Consider the following 23,138-nt stretch of genomic DNA (forward strand, 5'->3'; position numbering starts at 1 on the left):
GAATTAGAGCCGCATTAAAGGCGCCATGACATGTTTATGGTGAGCACGTCTTAGCCAAAACATATTTTGAAGTGTATTTCTGGCTTTATTCCATTTTGAACGCACAAATTCTGTGGGATGGCAGATTATAATTTCCCCAGAGACATTCAGATGTTTCCTAAACTGATGTGGCGCTTAGGGCCATCACGCAGCCTTCATTTGGCTAAACGTGGCGCTGCGGTATTGATACAATTACAGTATATCCCACAACATACCTCAGGGGTGAAGTAGACAAAACTATAGATACATAAGAAAAAGCAAAGATTTGTTCAAAACGTTATTTTTGATCATTTGTATTTTCCCCACGAAACAACATACTAGTGCAATTCTTATTGTAAAAAAACAACAAGTGTTTAAGCTAAAGATATCCTCCTCATAGTTAGCACGGGTAACTTCCTCTAAGCAGCGGCAGTATGTACTTTGCATAATTTATGTCGGCCATCTGGAAAAAAACCTCAGCTACATGTACAGTCATGCAAAGTCTGAAGACATCAAGGCATGAATGCAGCAGCTCTGTGTCGGTGGGTCATTTCATTTGACAGTGGTTCAGAGGTTCGAACAACAACAGGCATTATGCAGAGCTATGATACGATGCACGGAGAATTCATTTGGGCTACGTGCAGTGAAAAATTAAGTGTTGGAAATGGTCTGGTTAAGAGTGAGTCCACACACACACACACACACACACACGGACACACATACATATCCTTGGCAGCAGGATTATCTTATCTCTCAGGCGCCGCAAGGATGTCTTTGCGGATAAACAGGAAGAGAACTTGTGAACCCATCCATGCTCCAGTTTCCCCATTGCTCATCAGCTCACCATGACACCTGGTGAACGTAGATATCGACACTGGGCCACAGCGAACCAGTAATGGTTTCTAACTCAGTGGCCAATCAAAGCAACCACCTCATCTGCATCTCAGGAAACTTTAGAGCTGCTTCCACACGGCATCATCTTCTTGTCCGTCATTCATTTTAAAACGGAACATTCTAAACGTTATTAGTGTAATGCTCTGTGATAATTGTCTTGCAGATCATTTGTCTTTCTTTGCACGCGATCCCAGAGACCATAAAGCCTATTGATCATGATGGCTGCTTGTTAACATGAAGCGCTCCTGAGCTTTCGCAGTGACATCATCCCAGTGCCTGCGAGTCATCGAGGATCGGCGCCATGCTTTACACAGCATTCCCGAGTGAATTCCACAACTCCCATGTGATCCCAGGAGGCTGCGCAGGAACTCTGGAGCTGTTTGGAGAGGGATTGAGAGACCGTGCCATTAGAGATTTAGTTTCATTCAGACAACTTGAACTGTTTTGGTGTCTCCATTCTAATGTACAAAATAAGACAGGAAGTCCATATTTGAATTATTTAACATCAACACTCACTGCAAACAGAACTTGGCAGGTCATTTACTCTCAGGGCAATCAGAGCTGCCATCGGTGTTGTGGAGGCTTTGAGGAGTTTAGCGTTAAAGCTTTTCACCCGTCACCATCTTTATACCATTATAATGACAGGCAACTGAATGCGTTTTGACACCTTTTGTGTAAGGTGCATTTTCTCCTCCTTTCAGTGGTCTGGTGGGGGTGCCGTGTTTGTTGTGTGTTTTCAAATCTTTCTTTCTTTAGTCCTTCTTTTCAGTTTGATTAAGATGATGTCATTTGTTTTTCCAGCTGTTTCAACAGCATATTCATCATGGCCTCAAAGAGAGCCCAAAGTAATCCATGAGTAATGGATGATGACGACTCTGGTCACTGAGGTCACTTAACACCAGGTCGATAGCAGTGGTTGAATTAACTTCAGCTTGGTTTACTCACAGGTGTATTTGCAAGAACATAAATGTCTTTGCAAAAATGGAACCAAAAACCCAAAAAGTAAGGGTGGGGATATTAGGGCCAACAAAATGTCACAATTTTTCTTCTTTTTTTTAAAGTATTTGCATTAAAGACTAAAATCCTTCGCATATGTCTGGTTGTGATGAAGCATCAGCCCCTGACTGACGTGGAAACATGTCCTCATATGGACCTTTTGATGTAACTTGGGGTTTAGTGAGAGAGAGAAATCACAAATGATGGACAGTAAAGGTCAGTAAAGGTATTTGTAGAACTACTGTTGTGCCAGACTAAAAATAACTCTGGAGAGTCGGTGGCCATTTGTTTGCACCATGTTGGCAAGAGTGTGTTTCAATAATCGCTGCTGGTAAGCCCATGCATGTGCAAAGTAAATGCAGAATTACTGCACTGTGACTTCATACATGTAGATTTTGCATGCTCGAGTTGTTGTCTTCTCCTTTGGAACCAGGGAACCCAGCACAGATGCAGCGGGGAGAGAGGGAGCCACAGAGGAATGCTCTCCATCAGTCAGGGCTGCTGCTCTGTGTTCTCCCACTCGCTGGCCATGCACGGCATGTAATTACTCCACAATTAAAGTGCCTGCGTTTATGCCTGTGTGTGTGTCGGTTTGTGCGCACGTGTGCATTGGAGTGCTCTGTGACCACACTCAACCATGTCAGCAATGTGACCCGGACAGAACTGGCAATTTGACACAAGTGAGTCAGGGACTGAAGAAAAAAAAGGGACACTGTTCAGCTGTTCAGATCTCCCTGCATTCTCCATTTACTTTGATTCCAGCTGGACTTTCTCTTCCTTGTGCTACTTAACTGTCTCAGCTGTGTAAATCACTTCTTCTGCCGTTTCTCTCTCTTCCTCTCTTTCCCTACTCTGACACCAGGAATGCAGAGTGACTGCCATGTCATGCACGGTAATCACTGGGCCCTGAAGTCACGCAGTAACACAAATACCCCGCAGAATTTACACACAAAACATTTTAGGCTTTTGCTATTTCTGAATTTCACAGATTTTATGAGACCTGCAGCCAAACTATACTATAAATGGAATTTTGTCTGCATTGTGTGTAGAGACTGTGGCTTTTCTTTTTTTTTTTTTGCATCTTTATAAAATCCATCTCTAAGCACTGAGATTATGTTGTTACAGTCTGTCACAAGGTGCGACTTCGCTTGACATAGAAACAAAAATAATGCAGCCCGCAAGTTTCCCATTTAATTATTGGAAAAACACAAATTACATCGTTAAAAACCCAGTTTAGGCTAAAATCAAATTTTATTTCTTTCATACTTCTAAGACAAAGTATTGCATGTACTTGCAGTCTGTTAATGCAAATATTTGACCTAATCACTTCATTACAGAATTTACTATAAAATTCAAAACATTCTGAGATGTGATCAAAGTGTTTGATTTCATGTGATCATCCAGGTGACAGGAATCTGTCCGACTCTTTCTCTCCGGACTGCAATGCCATTGGATGGTAACAAAAATACATGATCACAGCTTTTCTCCAGGATGTTATGGAGTAAAAGTAATCTTGTGCAGTGACTCATTTTTATTGATCTCGGTTTGGTAGGAAAAAAGCCTCTGGGCATGCTCTGTGCTCTGTGATCTGAGCTGCAGCGTCTTTCCTCTTTTAGGGTTTGTGCTTGATCTCACTATTGAAATGTCTGCCATGAAAGACGATTGAACTTTGTCAGTGAAAGAAAAATATATTTGTTAGCTTGTCAATACAATGTGACGTATTATTGTATTACTAATACGATGCATTCAGAGTCCGCGTGCCAAAACGCCAGAACTGAAAGAACTTTTACTCAACAACGGTGGACGAATCTAAAATCTGACTCCCAGAGTCCATCAGACTGAGTTGGCACATATTTGTCCTGTTGTACAAAATATGTGTCACACTAGTTTATGTCATCTTGGTTTGGGTCCCTTTTCAGTCAGCAGCAGGTTGTTGAGTTTGATGACAATGTCGGCAAAGTCTGTGAGCTCCACAAAATCGGAGGTGATGATGTTGACCCCGTCCACGCCGGGCCTCTGAGCCTTTACCCAAGACATGATTATTGGCAAGTTTCTAGAGACAGAAGAGAAAGAAACATTTGCCTTAGAAGGACAACTTAGCACCCTGTCACTTGAATGGCGTCAAAGAAGTTTAAACTGATTCCCTGTCCTTGCAAGCATTGTTGCCTAAATGAGATTTATAAGTATGGCTGTCGTTCTTTGTCTCAATGTCTGCCAAATGTAATGGGCTTTGAGATTGAATCTTGATGTGTTGAAATGTGGGATAAAACACATCTGCTTGTTTGTGAGTGAAGGTCGGTGAGACACTTCCCTCCTTCCACAGTTTCAAAAATTGTTTTGCTTTCCAACACTTTCTGTTTTTCGTTCCTAATTGGCACACACACACTCACACTCACACACACGCACACACACACACACACACACACACCCACACACACGCACACAAATGAAGCGGTATCATTTCCAACACCCTTAAATTCCCCTCTGTGTTGGAGTTGACCAGCAGAACAAAACCAGGAAGCCAGAATGTTTATCCAGCGGTGATAAACAAGCCCATTTCCGCACAAGAGTAAAATTAGGCCACCTCCTGTCTGGCCAGAGTTTTATACCCTAGCATCAGTGGCGTTTCTCTCAAGGTAAGGTGGGAAAGTCAGGATTTCTGCCATCACTTCCCATTCAATGTCAGGCTCAGCAAGCACAATGGCTGTCTAGGGCTGTGCAAGTTATTTAGAACATTTGGGACAAGTAAAAACTTTTATTTCAGAGCTGAGACGTGTTTATCTGGAAATGGTTAAACAGATGATGCTATTAAACACTTAACTTCATTTATTTTATCTCTTGAGATTATTTCAGGATGTGTTGTAAAGCTTTGGAGATATGGGCTGTGGAGATGCCAGTTTTCTCTTGGATATTTTAAAACTAAATGCCACACTTTTGTGGTGCAAAAAGTGATATCAAATTGCATTTCCATAAATCAGGACCAGGTTACTCAGGAGGATTCACAGACCTAGTTGTGAGCTGTTTCATTTTAAATGGATAAATAACACTGCAGATAATAACACGATAAGTAACAGGTTGGTGTGATTTAATTAAGGCAAACACAGAAGGTTGTGCATAATGAACTAAATAAGAGAGGCTTCGATGGTTACTTTAAATACAAGTCTTTCATTTACAGCTCAATGAAGATTTGGTAGGCAGGTGTTCACATTCCACAATGTTGTTGTTGAGGCAGCAGATGCCTTTGAGTTTAGAGAGTGAGCCAATGGTTTATTCTCGTTTTAAAATACTACCATGCTTTCAGCATTGGCACAGACACAGAGCATTAAGTTTTCCTTTTTCCTTTTAATGGGCATGCTCAAAGCTGGCAATCCTCTTTGCAGATATTTATAACATTTACTGTACTGCCCCCTAATGGACACAGATAAAAGTAAATAAATGATTGGGTCCAAACTTCCATGTGTACATAGAGTACATACTCATACACTAAGGGCTGGAGTCCTAAACCCGAGTCACGTTTTTCAGAACATGGCTTGTGTAAAGCTGAGGTAGTAAAAACATTCAAATGAATGTACTGCCTATCTATACAAAAAACACCCAAACCTCATCACAGACCTCTCCACTAGGTAGTTGCGTAGCCCCGAGACTAGGCCCTTGGCCACAGTGTTAACCCTGGGAGTGAGGATGGCCTGAGATACGTGGAAGGAGCCCTGCTTGGCTCTTTCCTTCAGTGTAGTTTCCAGGAACTAGGAAAAAAAAGAAGAGCGAGTCAAACACAAACATGTAATATTGAAAGAAACAGAGGAGGAGGAGAAGAGGAAATATCTTCAAAGGAGAGAATAATGGGTTATAATAGACAGGAATTGTATGATAATTGCAGATTTTATTTAACTGCAGTAGTAAATTTAATCTACTATTTTTTTAACAGCCAAATACCAAAAATGCCAAGAACATCAGCAAATGCATCATTTGTTTTTAGTTTAGCTTTAATCCTTTAGAGATAACGACTCAGAGGAATCTGTGACTGCTCATTCACATCTATGCTGCATGATTGCCCACTGAGATAATAGAAGTATGTCTGGGGAGCTTTGTGCCAATGAGTCGGCCGGCATGTTTCTGACCTGTGTGAGCTTGTATGGCTCAGTTGTGTTTGCCCAGGGAGCGGGGATCTTGTTGCCAGGCCACATGGCCGGGATGCCCTGAGCTGATGGATGATGGTAGAACACAATCACCTGAGGAGACGGTCAGTACATACTTTTAAAAAACTGATCGGGTGGGTTGGAAAATGTGCCGCTTTATATAACATCACATTCCAATAGCTTGATGATGAGGCACATATCAAGTAATGGAAATAATTTCCTGCTTCTATGCACAATGTGGTCTTAACAACCGTAACAATGTGATACCACATGCTTGTTATTGGAGTTTGGTTGCCCTTGGTATAAATAATTTGTATTTGTTGTACAAAAAGGCACAGCGACTCTCTTTAAGGTGAACCAAATGGAGAATTGATTTGTTTGCAGTTCACTCTGTACTCTCTCTCCTCCTTCTTTGCCAACTAAGCCGGTCGCAGATTAGTGTCATAGGAACAGGAGTACATCTGATAGCGCTCGCAGGAGTTAAGGGGTGTGCCTCCAGAAGCATGCAGGCAACATTACAATGCATGTCCTCATGGAGGTTTATCTACTATATGAAAGTATTTGGATGTATAAAAGGAGGGGGATGAAGAAAACAAACAGACAAGGGTATGATATTTGAGTATAAATGAATGGTAATAGGTATAAAGAAAAGGCGGGAAGTGGAGAGAATGGGATTAAATAAATAGAGAAAAATAGAGGCCAAAAAAAGAATGAGAGAATATAAGATAAATGCCACAAAAGAAAAAGTTGGATCAGATCAGTTGAATGCGTGTTAATGGGATGACATTACTAATTACTGTGCAGGAGAGTCACTGGCAGCAGGGATTACTTGACCTCAGTGTGGGCCGTTTACTTGTACAAGTCTGTGTATATGTATGTAGGCTGCTGGTATTCTCAATCAAAAGAGAACACTTCAGTTCTAAAGGCAGATTATAAATAAATACACCCTCCGAAGTCTTGGAATCCGGATAGAAACCATTGAAAATAGCTTTCTGTTGAGCTTTAAATGGTCCTTGATCACGAGAGTTTTTTTAAAGATCCTGTTGGAAGTAAGATATATATACTTAGTGTATATGTTTTCAGGTGGAACATTTAAATGTTGTATGTCCACTTTCATTGATGCATTTTGACCCACCTGGTGTTTCTTTTCCCAGAGGTAGTCCAGAGTGACGGCCTCCACAGCACAGTTGTGGCATAGCCTGCTGCCAAACACTTCCTGGAGCATGTTGATGAGGCGTACATGATGCACTGCCTCCATTGCATAGTAGTGGTTAAAGTCTAGAAACACTACCTAATTCAATATAATATAATATAAAAATCAATAACCAAATAATGCTATAAAAAGAAAATCATGTAAAATGCAGGTAAAGTTTTTCTTTTGTTTTTACCTCTTTCCTGTGTCTGCTTAAGAATGAATGAATCTCTAACAAGCCGTCTCTCACCTTCGGGGAAGATCAGAGTACGAGATTGAAAGTCAAATGCTAATTTTGATCATTTCACATTTGGAGGCTGCTGATATATATTCTTAAAGAGAGACATTTTAACATTTAAGAATATTACCACAATGTGGCATATTGAAAATATGTGTTAATAAGATACTAATATGTGAAGAGAACACGCACGGTAACAATGATGATTAGCATTTAAATATCAGCTCGTGTTCACAGTGCTCACCTTGTGGCCAAACAGACCGTGAATGAAGTAGATCTCAGTTCCAGGCTCTCCCGGTTTGGAGGAAACCCTGAGATCAAAGTAGCGGATTCCTGCATCCAGTTGCTCTTTAAATGTCAGATTCTGGGAATGAAGCCACAACAAATCAAATTATATTTAATGATCTGTTGCAAGAGAGATTTATCAGATGTACCCAACAATGTCATTTCATGTCAACCGTATAGATGCTTGATTCCCCACTCTGCTGTTTTTGTGCATGGCACCCATCTGCACTTGGTTACCTGGGTCATGGACCACTTCACCATGACTTTCTTCGCAAAGACGCTGAACATGGTTGCAAGGTACTTCACATACAGCTTCTGATCGGGGCCCACGGGGGCATGCACGTCCACCCAGAAGGTAAAGGAATCATGAGACCCTGAAAAAGAGATGTTGACGGACATGATCGATGTAAATCGACAGGAAAGTATTACAAATAGATAAACACAAAGATGGGGATTAAAAAAAAGAGATCAAATGAATTTAAATTCATGGACATGGATAAGACTTGCAGAACTATATGTGTGTATTGTAATAAAATCAATAAATCCAACCAGTTCTCTGAAATTTATTTCACGTTTTTAGTTGTCCTTTTAAAGTTGCCGTGACAGACAGAGGAACAGCCTTAGGTTACAGATGGAACATCTTTACGCACGGCACCTTTACCTGGCACGGCGATGTGTTTGAGAGGCACGGCACTGAGGGCGGCGGGGATCGAGCCCATCCAGTCGGCATTGGCTTTGCCGATCCCTGCCGGTCGGGTCTTCATATCAGAAACGTTCAGGAAACCACCGGTGACGCACCTGCGCTCTTAAGAAGTGAAGCTTGCTGCAAATCATCGCGAAAGGTCAGTATTGATCTAAATTTCACTCGTTCAGAAATATCCATCGAGTCCTATAGAATCTGTTGTTAATATCTTCACCCGGTAAGTTAATTGCTGTGCGCAATGTCCCGACCGGTGAACCGGTCATCCATTGACATGACCGACGAACGACATTGATAATCCTCTTAGCGTAAAATCCCACCACAAACCCTTCTTATTTCGTGTTAACCACACACACAGAGGGGCGACAGATAGGAATACTGCATTAAATCCAACGTGCGATCTGTCGTGCGTGTTGATTTCATTTATTCACGCACTTTTATTGGGTGCTAGATAACAATAGGTTTAGTAATAATACTACTAATAATAAAACAACAACAATGATATTTGATGTAAATTAACAAACTATGCGAATAATTTAATATTTTTAACTTGAGAGGGTTTTATCTGTCTTCAGAGTTTTTTTTGTCGATACGTATTTGAATTAAAAACATACAGTCCTACATCTCCATCTATTGGTGAAACGGTGGAACTGCACTGTAGCCAAAGACAGTGGAACAAAAAGAGATCTGTCACTTTTTGTGGAAATCAACACAGATGCTTCATCACACGTTTCAGTTCAAGAAAGAAAATAAAAAAATAAAAATACAATATTTATCTTTGCCATTTTGGAAAATGGATTTCGTTTTTATTCAACTATGGCTCTCCCTTCGGGTATAAAGTTATTCTCAATCCAGTTTAACATTTGTAAAACTATTTAATTCTTCACCAAAGACGAAATAGCTTATTCTGTATACATTAAATTAATGCAATAAATGTGTTTGTTGTAATAATCCAAGTACTAATCAAGTACTAAGTGCTACGCAGTCGGTTGTTTTCTGAAGGATCGACCAATACATTTTCCCAAAGTAAAACTAAATATTTATTAATATTCTAAGCAGTTAAGGGTTACCGTACATAGTTTTACAGAAATCATCACATTGGGCAACAAAAAAATGACGTTCCGTCTATGGCATAATCACATAATGTATTAATACAAACACAAGTATTGTATTACATTTCTCTATTAAATTTAGTCATGTAAATTTTGGCTGGGTATTTTATGATTAATGTATATTTAAAACAAGCTCCCTCCGTCATTCACAGTGCTTCACAGACGATTTTACTCTTCCAGGATCCCCACAAAGCATTGCGTGCGCACGCGCCACCTGTCACCAGGAGAGCGTCGCGTTTATGTGTACGTTTCCATGGGGACACAGAGACACACGCCTCAGCCTAAAGAGCTAGATTAGTGTACTCGATGAGTTCTAGAAGCGTAAACGTTTTCGCGTCATATTTTCAAAGTCAGAGGAAGACCAGGTAAAGAAAATACGAATTTAAAGGGTAAGTTTGAAAAAAGGAAAACAAATGGATAAGCATTAAAGAGGACGGTCAAGGAAATGAACTGTCATAACTGACATGTCATATCAAGTGTATCTCTGTGTTGTTGACTTTGATAATCACGCAGGCTGTCACAGATATTTTTGTTAGTTTATTAAATATTATGGTTTGGAGTTTGGGTCAAACATAATACTCTTGTTTTGTGTATAACCTGCTGTGTGTTTATTGTGTGTAACTGTAGGTTGATTTGTGGGAAACCAAGTACACATTTACATTAAAAATCTATCATAGACTTTACCATAGTTTCCACTCTCATCTTAGTGTCCACTCGCGTTGCCACTATAAATGACCTTGAGTAGCTTCCTGCGTCATGTGGCCAGGACACGTCTTAATTCCATTTAAATCCCTCCACGACAGATTGCCATATGTGAGAGCTGAGTCCAGGCCAGCGGTCCTCTGGCTGGCTTCTCTGCGAGTCCTGCTGCTTATTATTTCAGTCAGGTTTGGATATCCAGCACCATTTTGTTCAGATAAATTGTTTCTATACCACAGTGGAAACAATGTCGAAATTGGGAAATCTTTGTACTTTGTGCAAAAAAGGATTTCAAATCTTTAAACATTTACATGTATGTAATTGCTGTGTTGCTTCATTCATTAAATGTCATACAGCCAAATCCAGCTTGGACGCTCTCTTTGGATGGGAGTTCCTGGTACCATTCAGTGAAATCAACACTAATCTCATTTTGTTTAGCTGCCCTTGGCTTCCCTGCAACAGTATTTATTGGAACCTAAATACAACAATACACCAGTAGATAGACTCTATTTACTCCCCACACTTAACTAATGGCTCATGAAAATAGCTAACAGATGTCATTTAAGTCCTCAAACCATCATACCCAGATTGATTAAGCTTTGTGCATTAATAATATGTTCATTAATCCTTGCTTTTCAAAAAAATCCTTACTTTTTACTTGATGTTTTTAACATGGCAGAATATTCATGCTGTTTATTGAGCCAAGTTCTACCGTTGGAAACTGCTTTACTGCGATTTAACCAGCACCACCTGTTTTAATCACCGTGCTCAAGGCTTTATCTAAGTTATTTGCAAATGGACAGAATTTATTCAGGGATTTTACACCTGAAGGAGCATTCAAAGCAGTCAAATCATCTGTTGCTGTGTGGAACAATAGTGTTTGGAGATCTCTGCCAAGAATCAGCATTCCCTCCCAAGGTAATTTTGTCAAAGGGAAAATGTTCGAGAAGAGTCTGCAGTTCTAATTCATGCAAAAGGAAAACATAACAAAAGGACACTTGAAAAAGGTAGTGGTTGTTGGTAAGCACGATGATTACGTGACTTCCTATTTACATCCCTCATGGCCTAATCTGCAGAGTGCTGCCTGTGTCGTCTCCTCTGGGTAGTCATGTTTGAGCCTCCTCCTCATGAGGCTAAAACCTAATCCTGGCTCACAGATAATCAAGATGTGATCCTTGCTTTTCATTGTCATCAGATCTCTCATGAACCTTGTTCTGCGGAATTATCCGGAGTGGGTTTTAGCCTCTGACTGTTCTGTGATTTTATTGTACTCGTAGTTGATTATTTCTCTGATGCTGCGGCTGATACGCATTTCCTTTCTGTCACTAAAGGTTTGCAAAGGAGCAGTGTCAGCTAAGCTACATCATCAGGACCAAATACTGCAAGATGACTTGAACTTCAAGAACTGGTGAACATTATCATATACTGGCCAATTGGAAAAGAACAACTGAAGTCCTCGAAAGAAGAAATCGGCATAACCAAGACGTTGAGGGGGACGGCAAACAGAAGACACGTCCAATCAATGAATCTGCGTTTTTGTTTCAATCACTTGTTTTAGCAATACGCAAAGTTAACAATCTGATGAAACCATCCTGAAGAACGATGAATCGCTACACCACCCTGAAGCAGCTGGGTGATGGCACCTATGGCAGCGTGCTAATGGGGAGAAGTAAAGAGTCAGGAGAACTAGTGGCTATCAAGAGGTGAGGATGATGATCGCTCATATATTGAAACTTTATATACCTGTCCTTCTCATGATGGCATAATAGTGAGGTCATCTTAATATGGTGACCACGGAGTGATTAAAATGGCAGAATTAGATTATTTTAACAGTTCAATTTGATTGTGCCTAAAGGCTGTTTTACATGCGTGGAAATATACATTTTGGGTTTTTTTATTTTATTTTTAAAATATTCCCAAATTCAGTTACAATTTCCATTCAGTCACTAAAAGAAATTCAGAGTGAAATCTCTTAATAGCGGCTACTGGCTTTCAGCTATCATCAGGCCAGACAACCCGTTTACATGCCCACGTTTCAGCAGCATGGCAGCAGGGTTCAATAATAGATGAGAAACCGGGCAGATGTCAACCGGCTGATCATTTGGTCACCATGCAAAACAACACAAGTGATGGTGACAGGGAGTGAAAGTAGAGGGTGTCAGGTTTCTGGAAGGGACAGACGAAACGGGCAGGTGGAGGAGAATAAGAGACCGGCCTGCTCGCGCTCTCACTTTTGCATCATCCCTTTTCAAGGACTGGTCAGAGATTCTGGGCAAACGAACAGTGTGTCTAATACATAAAGTAACATGCTGTAATAAAAAACGGACAACGCAATATACATCAGTTGAGTCAAAGTATGATTGACATTTACTTCCAGTTAAGCAAAAACAATGGAATAAGACTATAGTTTTTACTAGATCATCATATGTCATTTTACAATCTACAGCTTTTGATATTTGAGTTTTCACAAACTGAAATTAGAGACGCTTTGAAAAAGCGGAATTATTGATGCAGACACTAAACAATTTGTAAAGACAGTAACTCTTCTCTGCGTCGGGGGGCGATATGTGCTACATGCAAATGATGTACGGTATTTAAATTATTAGTTGAAGCATATCTGATCTCCAAAGACTGCTTGTGTTTGTTTACCTTCTTACACAGAATGAAGAGGAAGTTTTATTCATGGGAAGAATGTATGGACCTAAGAGAGGTGAAGGTAAGGACCGTAACAAAACAGTTGCCCAACAGAGCCGTACTTTTCTAGTGTATTTTGCCAGTTAGACTGTAAGGATGTGTTTGTCGTGTTACGGAACTGCTGCTACTTTATCTGCTCCATGATGTGTCACACCAGTCACTGAAGAAGCTTAACCACGCAAATGTGGTGAAACTGAAGGAAGTCATCCGGGAGAACGATCACCTCTACTTTGTCTTTGAGTATATGAAGGAGAACCTCTATCAGCTTATGAAGGACAGGTGAGCCATAACGTACACACACAAAGGTTTGGAAAAGATGATCATCATGCTTTAGTTTAATATCATTGTATATTCTGTCACTAAGTACACAGCGACACGTGCACAACGGTGGTGATGAGATGATGCTCACGTTAGCGAACTCGTGAAAATTCTGCTAATTGTATTTTTTACAGAAGAAGATTCTTTCCTGAATCAGTGATACGAAATATAAGCTTTCAGATTGTGCAAGGCCTGTCGTATATTCACAAACATGGTAGGTTCCTTTCATGCGTAGCAAGTGCATGAAAGTGGTTGCATGCTGCAAGATTCATTGAATAATTATGCAAAAATTACGATTAAGCTATGAATTATTAACTGTCGCAATGAAAGTCAAATTGATCAAGAATCCTGTGGTTTGTCAGCCTCTGTCTGCCTCATCTAACTCTTATTCTGCATTTTTGTGGTTAATGGATGTGCAAATTCCCCATTTCTATCTTTAAATATCTTAAAGATATAGCTTGGACTTGTGTTTATACTTGCACACAGCCAAACCGCATGCAGCTTCAAGAGTTATCATTCTTTGAACACTTTTGTCCTGTCTCTTTTTACCCTTCTTTCCTTTCCTTTCCACTTCTTTGCTCTGCTGCCAGAGAAAATAAGATGTTCTCAGAGAATGAAATTAGGAACATCATGTTTCAAGTGCTGTCTGGGTTGGTTTTTGTGCATAAGCATGGTAAGAGGCTTTATTCTATCACTCTTAGACTCATCGCATGACCTTTCAGTTGTAGTTTGTTGTGTCCTTCTCTGCTTGTGATTGTGATTTGAGACGTTCAGAGTATCTCTCAGAAGGTGACATTTATTGCGCACACAGTGGCTCAGCTTTGACGTCAACCTTTCTGCAGGGTTCTTTCACCGGGACATGAAGCCGGAGAACCTCCTGTGCATGGGACCAGAACTGATCAAAATAGCAGATTTTGGACTGGCCAGAGAGATCCGCTCCAAACCTCCCTACACGGACTATGTATCAACTAGATGGTGAGCGTGCTGTCCAGGCAGCAGAGGAAAGCCTACGCATCAACTGCGTTGTGCTCAACCCATTGCCAATTCAGGGGATTGTAAACGTTTCATTGGGAGCTTCTGTTTTTGGATCTATGCAGCTTGGCGCCTCCTTTATTTCTTTGCTTTCTGCCTAGGTACCGGGCTCCGGAAGTCCTGCTCCGATCATCCACTTACAGCTCTCCTATTGACCTGTGGGCCGTGGGTTGCATCATGGCTGAACTGTACACTCTCAGACCTCTTTTTCCTGGGAACAGTGAGGTGGATGAGATCTTTAAGATCTGCCAAGTCCTTGGCACTGTCAAAAAGGTGAACAGAAACTGGAGGGACATTTATTCAGATGATCCAAGCAGATTTATTGAGAAAATAACATTTCAATTATAGAAATAACTTTACATTGGACAGTGTTTATGTGGTGCGAAGAAGATTAAGTTGTTTGAACAGGATGCATATTTCATTTCAAAGACATTCCCCATATTCACTCCTTTTTAGACATATTGCTAAGTAGAAAGTAGCTCGAGCCCACGTTTGGCATGACCCAGCCAGGAACTGCTTTGTGAACTACAAGGGAAGGGTTTCAGTGCCTCTCATATCACAGGACCGAATGGCACAAAGTTGTTGAGTCCAAACGTATGGCACTAAAAAACATGTAAACCCACGTTTGCATTCTCTCACATTACTCACATTGTTCTCTCATATGATTATCAGACTTTACGCTACGTGATTAATAACCAGTTGTCTCCTCCCTTAGATGGATTGGCCAGAGGGTCACCAACTGGCTTCTGCTATGAACTTTCGCTTCCCTCAATGTGTGCCGACACACCTGAAGACCCTCATCCCTAATGCCAGCAATGAGGCTATTGCTCTGATGAAGGACCTGCTGCAGTGGGACCCCAAAAAAAGACCCACTGCTGTACAAGTAGGCAAAGCCAAGCCTCAAAGTCAGATCTAAGCATCCGATTCATCTTGATGCTCATGGATGCAGTCATTTAGCTTGAACTTTAAAATAGACACCCGTCCACAGGGATTTTCATGGCAGCACAACTTTTGCCATCTCAGAAAGATTATATGTAGTTCCGATACTGAGTTTGGGTTTTAATTCTGTCCTATGAGAATGTTTGATTAGTCAGCAGAAGATTTGAGTGTGCAGTATTCATGTTGTTGGTGCATACAGTGTGTCAGGGAATACCTCAACCTGAATATATCTTGATTGCATGAAGAAAAAAACCAGTGCTTGCAGAATATTCAGAATAACAATGCGTCCCCATTCCCTCTCTCTCTCTCTACCCGTCAAGGCCTTGCGTTACCCATATTTCCAGGTAGGTCAGATCTTAGGCCCTCGTCCTCAGAGCCAGGAAGTCAAGAAGGTCCCGACTAGGCCGCAAGCACAGAAACAGGCATCAGAGACCAAGACTGATGCCCAGCAGTCTTCCTCTGAGTCCAAAACCTCCGCATCCTCCACCAGAAGCCAAAAGCTGCAGCATCACCAGCATCACCAGCCTCTCCAGCCAATCCCGCTTCCCCAAAGCGACAATAAACCAGCAGGACTCAGCCATGCGGTGAGTGTCTACAAACCAGATCATTATTTTTTTGAATGTCATGTTCAAGACAATGTGAGAATGAAAACAACACTAATTATATATTATCTAATATATAAAGGAGAGCCTCGTTCTTATTGCTGTCATCGGCCCGATTATTTAACTTTTATTGTATAGAATCTATTTTGCAAGGGAGACTTGGACAAAAGGCCGAACTGGTGCAAGCAAAACATCCCAAAGCATAAAAAAAAGAGAAAGAGCTGTGGCATTGTGAGCTGGAAACAACAGGCTGTAGATATATGAGGGTAGTTTGAGGAGGATGGCTTTGTGAATAAAAATTAGCCAGTGGTGTTGTCTCCCGAGTGTGAGTGAGAGTAGAGAACACAGTGATGGGTGAAATGTCAGGTTCTGTTCGTACACTGGTTAAGGCAGCCGAGGAAGCAGCATGCATATAAATAATGTCCCCATTATTCAAAGTACTTAAAATATTGTCTTCACTTTTTTTTTTCCAGGCAACAAGGTTAAAAAAAAGTTCAGTTTCTGTCATAAAATCCCATCAGAGCCATCATTATAACGTCTTCTTCTGCAGAAAGCAGCACCAGTGGGCAGGGATAATACTGTTACTGGTGGTGGGACCCATCCCAGCCGTCGACGCTGGGGACAGACGGTCAACAAGACCACAGACAGCTGGGAGGAAGCCGACCCGTCAGAAACCGCAGCCTCCAACTCCAAGAAACCCAGCCTGGGGAACGCGGAGGAGGGGAGGAACCTTACGGAGCTCCGCCCACAGTGAGTGTGAACAGAACTGGATTAGCAAGTGAAGCATGCACAAGTTTCCATTGAATTGTATGATAATAAATATAGTATACATATGTATCAAAAATGTGCTATTTAATGCATTAATATGTGTTAAAACATTGCATTGTCTTATTTCAGACCCAAAGAGCAGAAACCTTTATATTCCTTCAGCACAGTTACTAAGTTACCCAACAATGTTAGGATTGGACAAATGGACTCCAATCTCCCAGGATCTGCTGCACGGCGGCACTATCTGAGCCAGTCGAGATACTTGCCAGGTAAGAATGCACGACGACCAGCCAATCGGGCACAGCTGCTCGTTTAACAATCTGATTTCTGCTGCTTAAAGGTTTGATTGGGAACAGCCAGACTTCTGCCACAGACAAGGAGTTGAGTGGCATGACACTGCGTGACCTTTGGGAGAACTCTGCCAACACCGTACTCGCTCCTATTGGAGGAGGACTATCCGTCACCAGAGCCAATGCAGGTAATGACCGATGTCTGATGAAGATGATTAAAGATGGCTGATTTGAGGGTGGATCGGCCTCAGGCTTCCGAGTTTCACTTAGGAAGTTAAAGAAATGCTGTCAATCAAAATGATCATCGTTCAACATTTATTAAGAGAGAATCATGAAGTTCAGAGCTGAGGAAGACTCTTGGGTGAGATGTGAAACGTCTTCATCCCAACTTAAACAAGTCCGGTTGTTTCTTCGTGCCTGCTCTGCGACACAGACAGTGTCCCGGAGACTTCTATATACCATTTGTCATGTAGGCAGACACACACAGCAAGGATTCCCTGCTGCCTTTCCTCCTTTCTTCTCGTCCTCTGTCTTTCTTTCACTCTCTGTGTTGCTTATTCATGAGATGAAGACTGCCGGCACAAGATCAAGCGCTCCTTAAATTGCACTCGGGTGCATCCCCTGCTCATTAATTCCATCTATCACACACTGTTTTGATGCTACTCCCATACACCACCTATGACTTTATACTGTTTCCTTTCAAATTCCTCATCCTTCTTTATGTTTGATTGCATGCATTCCTCCTTTATCTCTTTTTTTGGGGGGGGCTGCGAGACTAGAAGAGGGCGCCTCTAAATCTGCAGATAGCCCATCAGAGAAAACTGTTGTCAAAGAAAGAGCGCTGGAGAAACCCGATCTCTCCAAAGGTATTTGATTGAGGTGACTTTTCCCTATTGATCTCCATGTAGATCTCTCCGACTCCTTCACTGTGAGATACTTGTGATGCTAATGCTCTTCTGTGTATAAACACTGTAGTTTTAGTTAGTATGGCCGCTTCAGTTATTCACCCAGCCACTTACCATGTGAAAGGGAGGCCAACTGTTAAATGCTCTGCAGGAGACTCCAGTACACATACACAGTTTAAGCAAAGAACTAAGAACTCCCGCAGCTGAATAGATGGTAAATAACACGACGACCACATCTTCATAAGGAAACAATGGGGATTTTCTCTAATTATACTGATAACCATCACACGACCGCTGGTGAGGCAGACTGATGGCGTCACTCGAAAAGCTGAATGAGTTCATTCACTCGATCTCAGTCACCGTTTGGGTCTTTATTAGCTTCTGCATATGCAGTAGCTGTACCACACGCATTCACACAGAGAATGAATGATTAATTCACCGCAAATGTGAATTATATTTTTTGTGTGTGCATTTACTCAAATGTCCTTGATTTGTATGTTTTAAGAGGTGTTTAAGTCCATGCTAAAAGGGCACCTGGAGGATTTACTGGAGAAAACAGACCAAAATAACAGCCCATGAATGCTTTCTCCTCTTTTAGGGAATTTTGTGAGCACCAAATACAACCTGTCCGGTGCTTATATGCCTTCATTCCAAAAGAAAGAGGTGGGCTCTGTGGGACAGAGAATCCAGCTCGCCCCCTTGGCTGGCCAACAAACAAGTAAGATTTTGTTCCATTTGTGTAAAATATTTGATTCTTTTAGATCGATTTCCTTTGTCCCTACTTTTACATATCAATTACAACCACTATCAAACATTGTTCATTAAGTAAGTAAATGCCGTTTGTGGATTCTGTTAGAATTACGGCTCCTTTAAGGTCTTCCTGTTTCTCGTCCTTCTCCCGACTCAAACTCTAGTTTCTTACTTCCAAAATCTCACTCATTAGGACTGTCTCTTTTCTTTTTCCACTCCTTCCAGTCAATCTCTCTTCCTCTCCTGATAATCAAAAAGAAAAACCAAAACTTGCTACGGCCAAGCCCATATCCAACTCATCTTTCAGTGAAACTAATGAAGGTATTGACATTTCTTAAAACTTTCCATTCAGGCTTTTCTGCTTCATGTTTGAGCCACTGTGTTCTTATTTAAAGAACACATCTTATCATGTAATGTTGCAAATGCATCATTTCCATTTCTTCCTCTCTTCTATGAATATAAAAAAAAAAACTTTTACTCGTTAAAAAATACAAATCATATTTATTTGCAGCCGATGTGAATATCTTTCACCACAAATATTAAGGCTGTTAGTAAAATAAAAAAAAAGTAAACTTGCTTCCAGGTTTATATACGGTGCATTTGTGATGTACAGTAAATGACACACTGGCATGTTAATCCAGATTACGATGGCTGGAGGAGAAGGGCGGACAGGACACAGATGAAGGGGAGCAGCTACTCGGCGCTGGGGAAAGCCTCTGGGAATCTCCTGAGCAGAGCTCCTGCTGTACAGCCCGTCCATGGCAGGGTGGACTGGGCCTCCAAATATGGTGGAAATCGCTAGTTCGGGAGGACGATGCTGCTCCTGGGACTACGCGGGGACACATCTTCAGCCTAACAAGTCGACTCTAAACTGCTGAATTCTGTATGTTCCCCAAAACCAACTGCAGCAGGATGTGGTAGAAGCATTAGACAGTGAACATTATTTTAAGAGACGTTTCTTTTATGCTGCAGTGGCATCATTTCCAGAGAGCCTGTGACATGTAGTTAAAGTGTACATTCAGCATGCCGCCATGATGCTGATGCCGTGTGCAAGACAATCCCCAATGTTTTCCTGAAGCACCCAGTATGAACCAATTCTAGCATTAATGTTGGGATACTCTGTATAGTCGTATTTGTGTTTTTATTGTCACGTATCATTTTACTAATGACAAGCACGTAGTCTTTTATGTTCCTCTTTTATTTACCATAGGTGAAAACCCCCTCTATAAAAGGACTTCTCAGCCCGATGTCACACCACACACCTCTTTGTATTGTGAGAAATAACTGAATGTTTTGTAAACATTTTATACAAATAAAGTTCATATTGCATTCATTCAAAAAAGGGCAAGGCGAGAGATATTTTCATTCTCAAATTTACTTTTTTTCTTTATAAAAAGAGAAGACGGAGGACTTGTCAAAATGTTCACTCCATTACGATGCCACTGGTTTCTGAAGCAGCGCCATGCTGAGCTTTCCCACCATCAGAAGACTGGGAAAAAGGGAATTGTATAGCAATCAAAAATGTGTTCAGAGCATACGACTGCAAATAACAAATACATTGAAGTCCTATGAAGGAGATTCATACCTTGCTCCAGCTATCAAACCAGCTGGCATGAACTTCCTGGAGCTGTAGAACCGCTTTCCCATGACGGCAGCCAGACTTCCCGATGTAGCTGGAAGACACCATGAGGGCGTTTCACTCTTTACCGAGTAAATATATACTCTTTCAAATACTAGGTAATATTCTTAGTATACCAACCAAGGGAGACCCAAACATTTTGGGGGTCATTGGAGACCTGGTAGGCGCCACAACCTGCCAGGCCACCAAACACAAGGCCGGCAGCGAGGGAGGGGACGCTGCCTTAAAAAGAAAAAGACACAGCATGTTAATGTTACAACAAAAAGTATAAGTACAAGCATGGATACCAACAATGCGAATCTGTTCCGACAGTAAACAACGAGCAGATCCTTCCACAGCGTGGCTCATAAACACAGTCGATGATACACGTCATCACTTTAGAGATACTTTTGAGTCCACCCTTATCTTTTTGCCTGCTCATCAACCCCCAGTTTCCAACACACACCTGCTTTGGCATAACCGACGACTCCTCCTGATGCAACTAGGCCCGCGTATCCATATCCGAGCCAATCCACCGACATGTTGGGACACCTGTCAGGGTCACAGAGAAAGAACCATCACCGACCAATCCCAGTCGTGACCGTAGGAACTATTTACACCGAGTCCGTCGACCTCCTGTTCTGAACTACTCACATCGAGGCGAGAACAGCTAAAGGTTTGACCGACTGGCTGCGACGCGGAGCGGCTACGGAAAGCTAGCTGCGGCAGCAGGAGCTACGGAAGCGTCGCATCGATCTCTGTTCCCGCTCCCGCCTGGTTTCTGCCCAACTATCGTTGCGTTATGGCTGTAAAAGATAAATGTGTGCGTCCGTCTGGCTCGTTAGATAAGATTAGCTGAAGCGACGCGCAGACTAGACTCACAAATACACACGCAGGGATCACAGGAAAGACGAACCGTATTCAATGTACATTCACACCGGATCTGGAGGATGTAAAATGTGTTTCCCGTGGACGCAGCGGAGTTTTAAATACTTTAAATTTAAAAGGTAAAGGTAACTTGTAACATACCTTGCTAGTCCAGTTTGTCCTCTGTCACGAACAGCCTTGTTCTCCACCGAACATAAATAATCGACGCACAAAACTATGAGGCAGAGTGGCCGATGGGAAATGTAGGCGCTTGTGTTTGGGCGCTGCGTTCGAAGAAACGGGAATTCATGAAAAGTATAAGAATGAGAATAAGAATAATCTCAAAAGAACAGTTTGATCTTATCCTAATAACTGGAAGCATGAGAAGTCCTGTTGTTGTTCTTTGAGGAATATGTATTCATATATTATACAAATTATATTATTGTTTGAATTATGTTTGTAAAATAATGTGAAACATGCATTATTAGTATTAGTATTATTAGTGGTAGTAGTAGTAGTATGTTCCTGGTTAATGATTCAATAATTATTCCTCTCCTACAGATTCGGTGCCTTTAAACCAGGTTTCATTGTATTTCTATAATGTAGAAGAATGGAAGCCTGTTTACTGACAACAAAACATCCAAATTGTAAGGAAAACTGAGACTCATTTGACTTCAGGGTGCTTTCACACTGCCGTTCACTGAAGGATCGTTGACGACCATGACAAACTGGGTCGGTTTTTATTTGAAGCCACAAGATGGTGCCATAGGATCAGATTAAGTTGTGTTTTAAACTCGGTCCCAACGGTTCTTCATATATTTTGCTTTACATTCAGAAAAAAAAAAGCCTGCACACGAAAATCACATTCAATCTTTGAATGTGAGGTATCTGTATCGATTCTGCTGGATGCTTGTAATCGGGCTTAAGAAGAACAGGTGGGTAAAGGTCAAAAGGAGTGTCAAGGGGGCGTCTATTTATTTAAATGGTTAAGTTTTAAATAATGCTGACATTTTTCTGTATTTTTGACCCATTTATATATATTTATTTTACTTCTAATGGCACGAGTTTGATCCTTCGATTCCTTTTGCCATGCGGCGGGTCTTCTCACTTCTGCGGAAGCAAGGTGGCGCTCGGAGACAATCTATCCTTCTCGGACAGAAGCGTTTTGTTTCGCGCAGTGCGCCCGGAACGCTCACCCAACACACACACACGCTCACCCAACACACACACACACACACACACACGCACACACACACACACACACACACACACTACTGACATCTGGATATCTGTCGCGTCTTCAGCAATCAGCTCCACGTGGTGCGATAGGAAGATCACACTGCATCATGACGATACAACTTCAGAAGTTAAGAAATGTTTCAAGTTGCCCATCAATCCAAAACAACGAGGAAAAAAACCTGGTCGGAATTTTTCACCCATTTTCTTCTTAGAAAAAAAAAGACGCAGAATTTACGAATCTGTCACACACGCACATTTAATAATAATAATAATAATAATAATAATAATAATTAATAATCATCTCAACATAAATGACTGGCTGCGCAAAAGGCCCGAGGTGCAGCCGTTGCCGCCGCCTATTAAACACAGCTCACGGTTTTAGGATGCTGAACTTTGCCGGAGGGCCGCTGCTATATGGTGCTGTGATGGAAGTGGTTGAACCGAGCCTTAGACAAACAGACTGGATATTCAAAACGCACCCCGCAAAAACTTACTCCTCCCTGGGTGCGCACAGCCTCAAACAATACCCCCCCCCCCCACACACACACCTCTCCCCCAGCTCCCTCTCTTTTGTCCAGTCCTGTTGAGGTCTATATAGCTGCAGGTATTGTGTGTGTGTGTGTGTGTGTGTGTGTGTGTGTGTGTGTGCAGTTAAAATGTGCTCGTCTTTGAAGTGAAACATGAAGGCTTGTTTTAAATATTAACACCAGAATACAAAAAAAATAAATCTATACGTTATATGTGGAAGGACGATAAAAGATTTATTTGGGGAAATGCAGACAGAAATTTGTGAAATGTAAAAAAAAGTTATCAGAATATATATTTTCAATGTCTGTCTTATGGATG

The 23,138-nt window shown here is 41.5% G+C and overlaps 3 protein-coding genes across 4 annotated transcripts; 1 reads left to right on the plus strand and 2 right to left on the minus strand.

Moving 5' to 3' along the window:
• Positions 1-3,801: 3,801 nt before the first annotated feature.
• plcxd2 (phosphatidylinositol-specific phospholipase C, X domain containing 2) lies at positions 3,802-8,523 on the minus strand. Its single transcript, XM_068759566.1, has 8 exons — positions 8,421-8,523; positions 7,997-8,133; positions 7,719-7,838; positions 7,433-7,486; positions 7,180-7,335; positions 6,027-6,137; positions 5,521-5,651; positions 3,802-3,961 (listed from the first exon to the last, which is right to left on the minus strand). Exons 1-8 carry the CDS (start codon positions 8,521-8,523, stop codon positions 3,802-3,804), a joined length of 972 nt encoding a protein of 323 aa, XP_068615667.1.
• A 3,349-nt stretch (positions 8,524-11,872) lies between these two features.
• On the plus strand, positions 11,873-19,774 carry LOC137916571 (serine/threonine-protein kinase MAK-like). The gene is made up of 15 exons (XM_068759560.1): positions 11,873-11,973; positions 12,932-12,986; positions 13,122-13,243; positions 13,873-13,955; positions 14,125-14,257; positions 14,416-14,587; positions 15,030-15,197; positions 15,574-15,837; positions 16,406-16,605; positions 16,753-16,892; positions 16,964-17,101; positions 17,693-17,779; positions 18,417-18,536; positions 18,794-18,889; positions 19,210-19,774. The coding sequence occupies exons 1-15, from the start codon at positions 11,873-11,875 to the stop codon at positions 19,368-19,370; spliced, it is 2,040 nt and encodes a 679-aa protein (XP_068615661.1). The 3' UTR covers positions 19,371-19,774.
• Positions 19,775-19,925: 151 nt separating this feature from the next.
• On the minus strand, positions 19,926-21,271 carry LOC137916572 (transmembrane protein 14C-like). 2 transcript variants are annotated; one of them, XM_068759562.1, is made up of 5 exons: positions 21,216-21,271; positions 20,653-20,738; positions 20,328-20,429; positions 20,154-20,241; positions 19,926-20,057 (listed from the first exon to the last, which is right to left on the minus strand). In XM_068759562.1, exons 2-5 carry the CDS (start codon positions 20,726-20,728, stop codon positions 20,000-20,002), a joined length of 324 nt encoding a protein of 107 aa, XP_068615663.1. In that variant the 5' UTR covers positions 20,729-20,738; positions 21,216-21,271; the 3' UTR covers positions 19,926-19,999. The 2 variants fall into 2 exon arrangements, with proteins under 2 accessions (XP_068615663.1, XP_068615662.1); XM_068759561.1 differs by lacking the exon at positions 21,216-21,271 and adding an exon at positions 20,841-20,994.
• Between the last annotated feature and the right edge of the window lie 1,867 nt (positions 21,272-23,138).

The sequence above is a fragment of the Brachionichthys hirsutus genome, unplaced genomic scaffold (assembly GCF_040956055.1).
Source record: "Brachionichthys hirsutus isolate HB-005 unplaced genomic scaffold, CSIRO-AGI_Bhir_v1 contig_402, whole genome shotgun sequence".
Taxonomy (NCBI): Eukaryota; Metazoa; Chordata; class Actinopteri; order Lophiiformes; family Brachionichthyidae; genus Brachionichthys; species Brachionichthys hirsutus.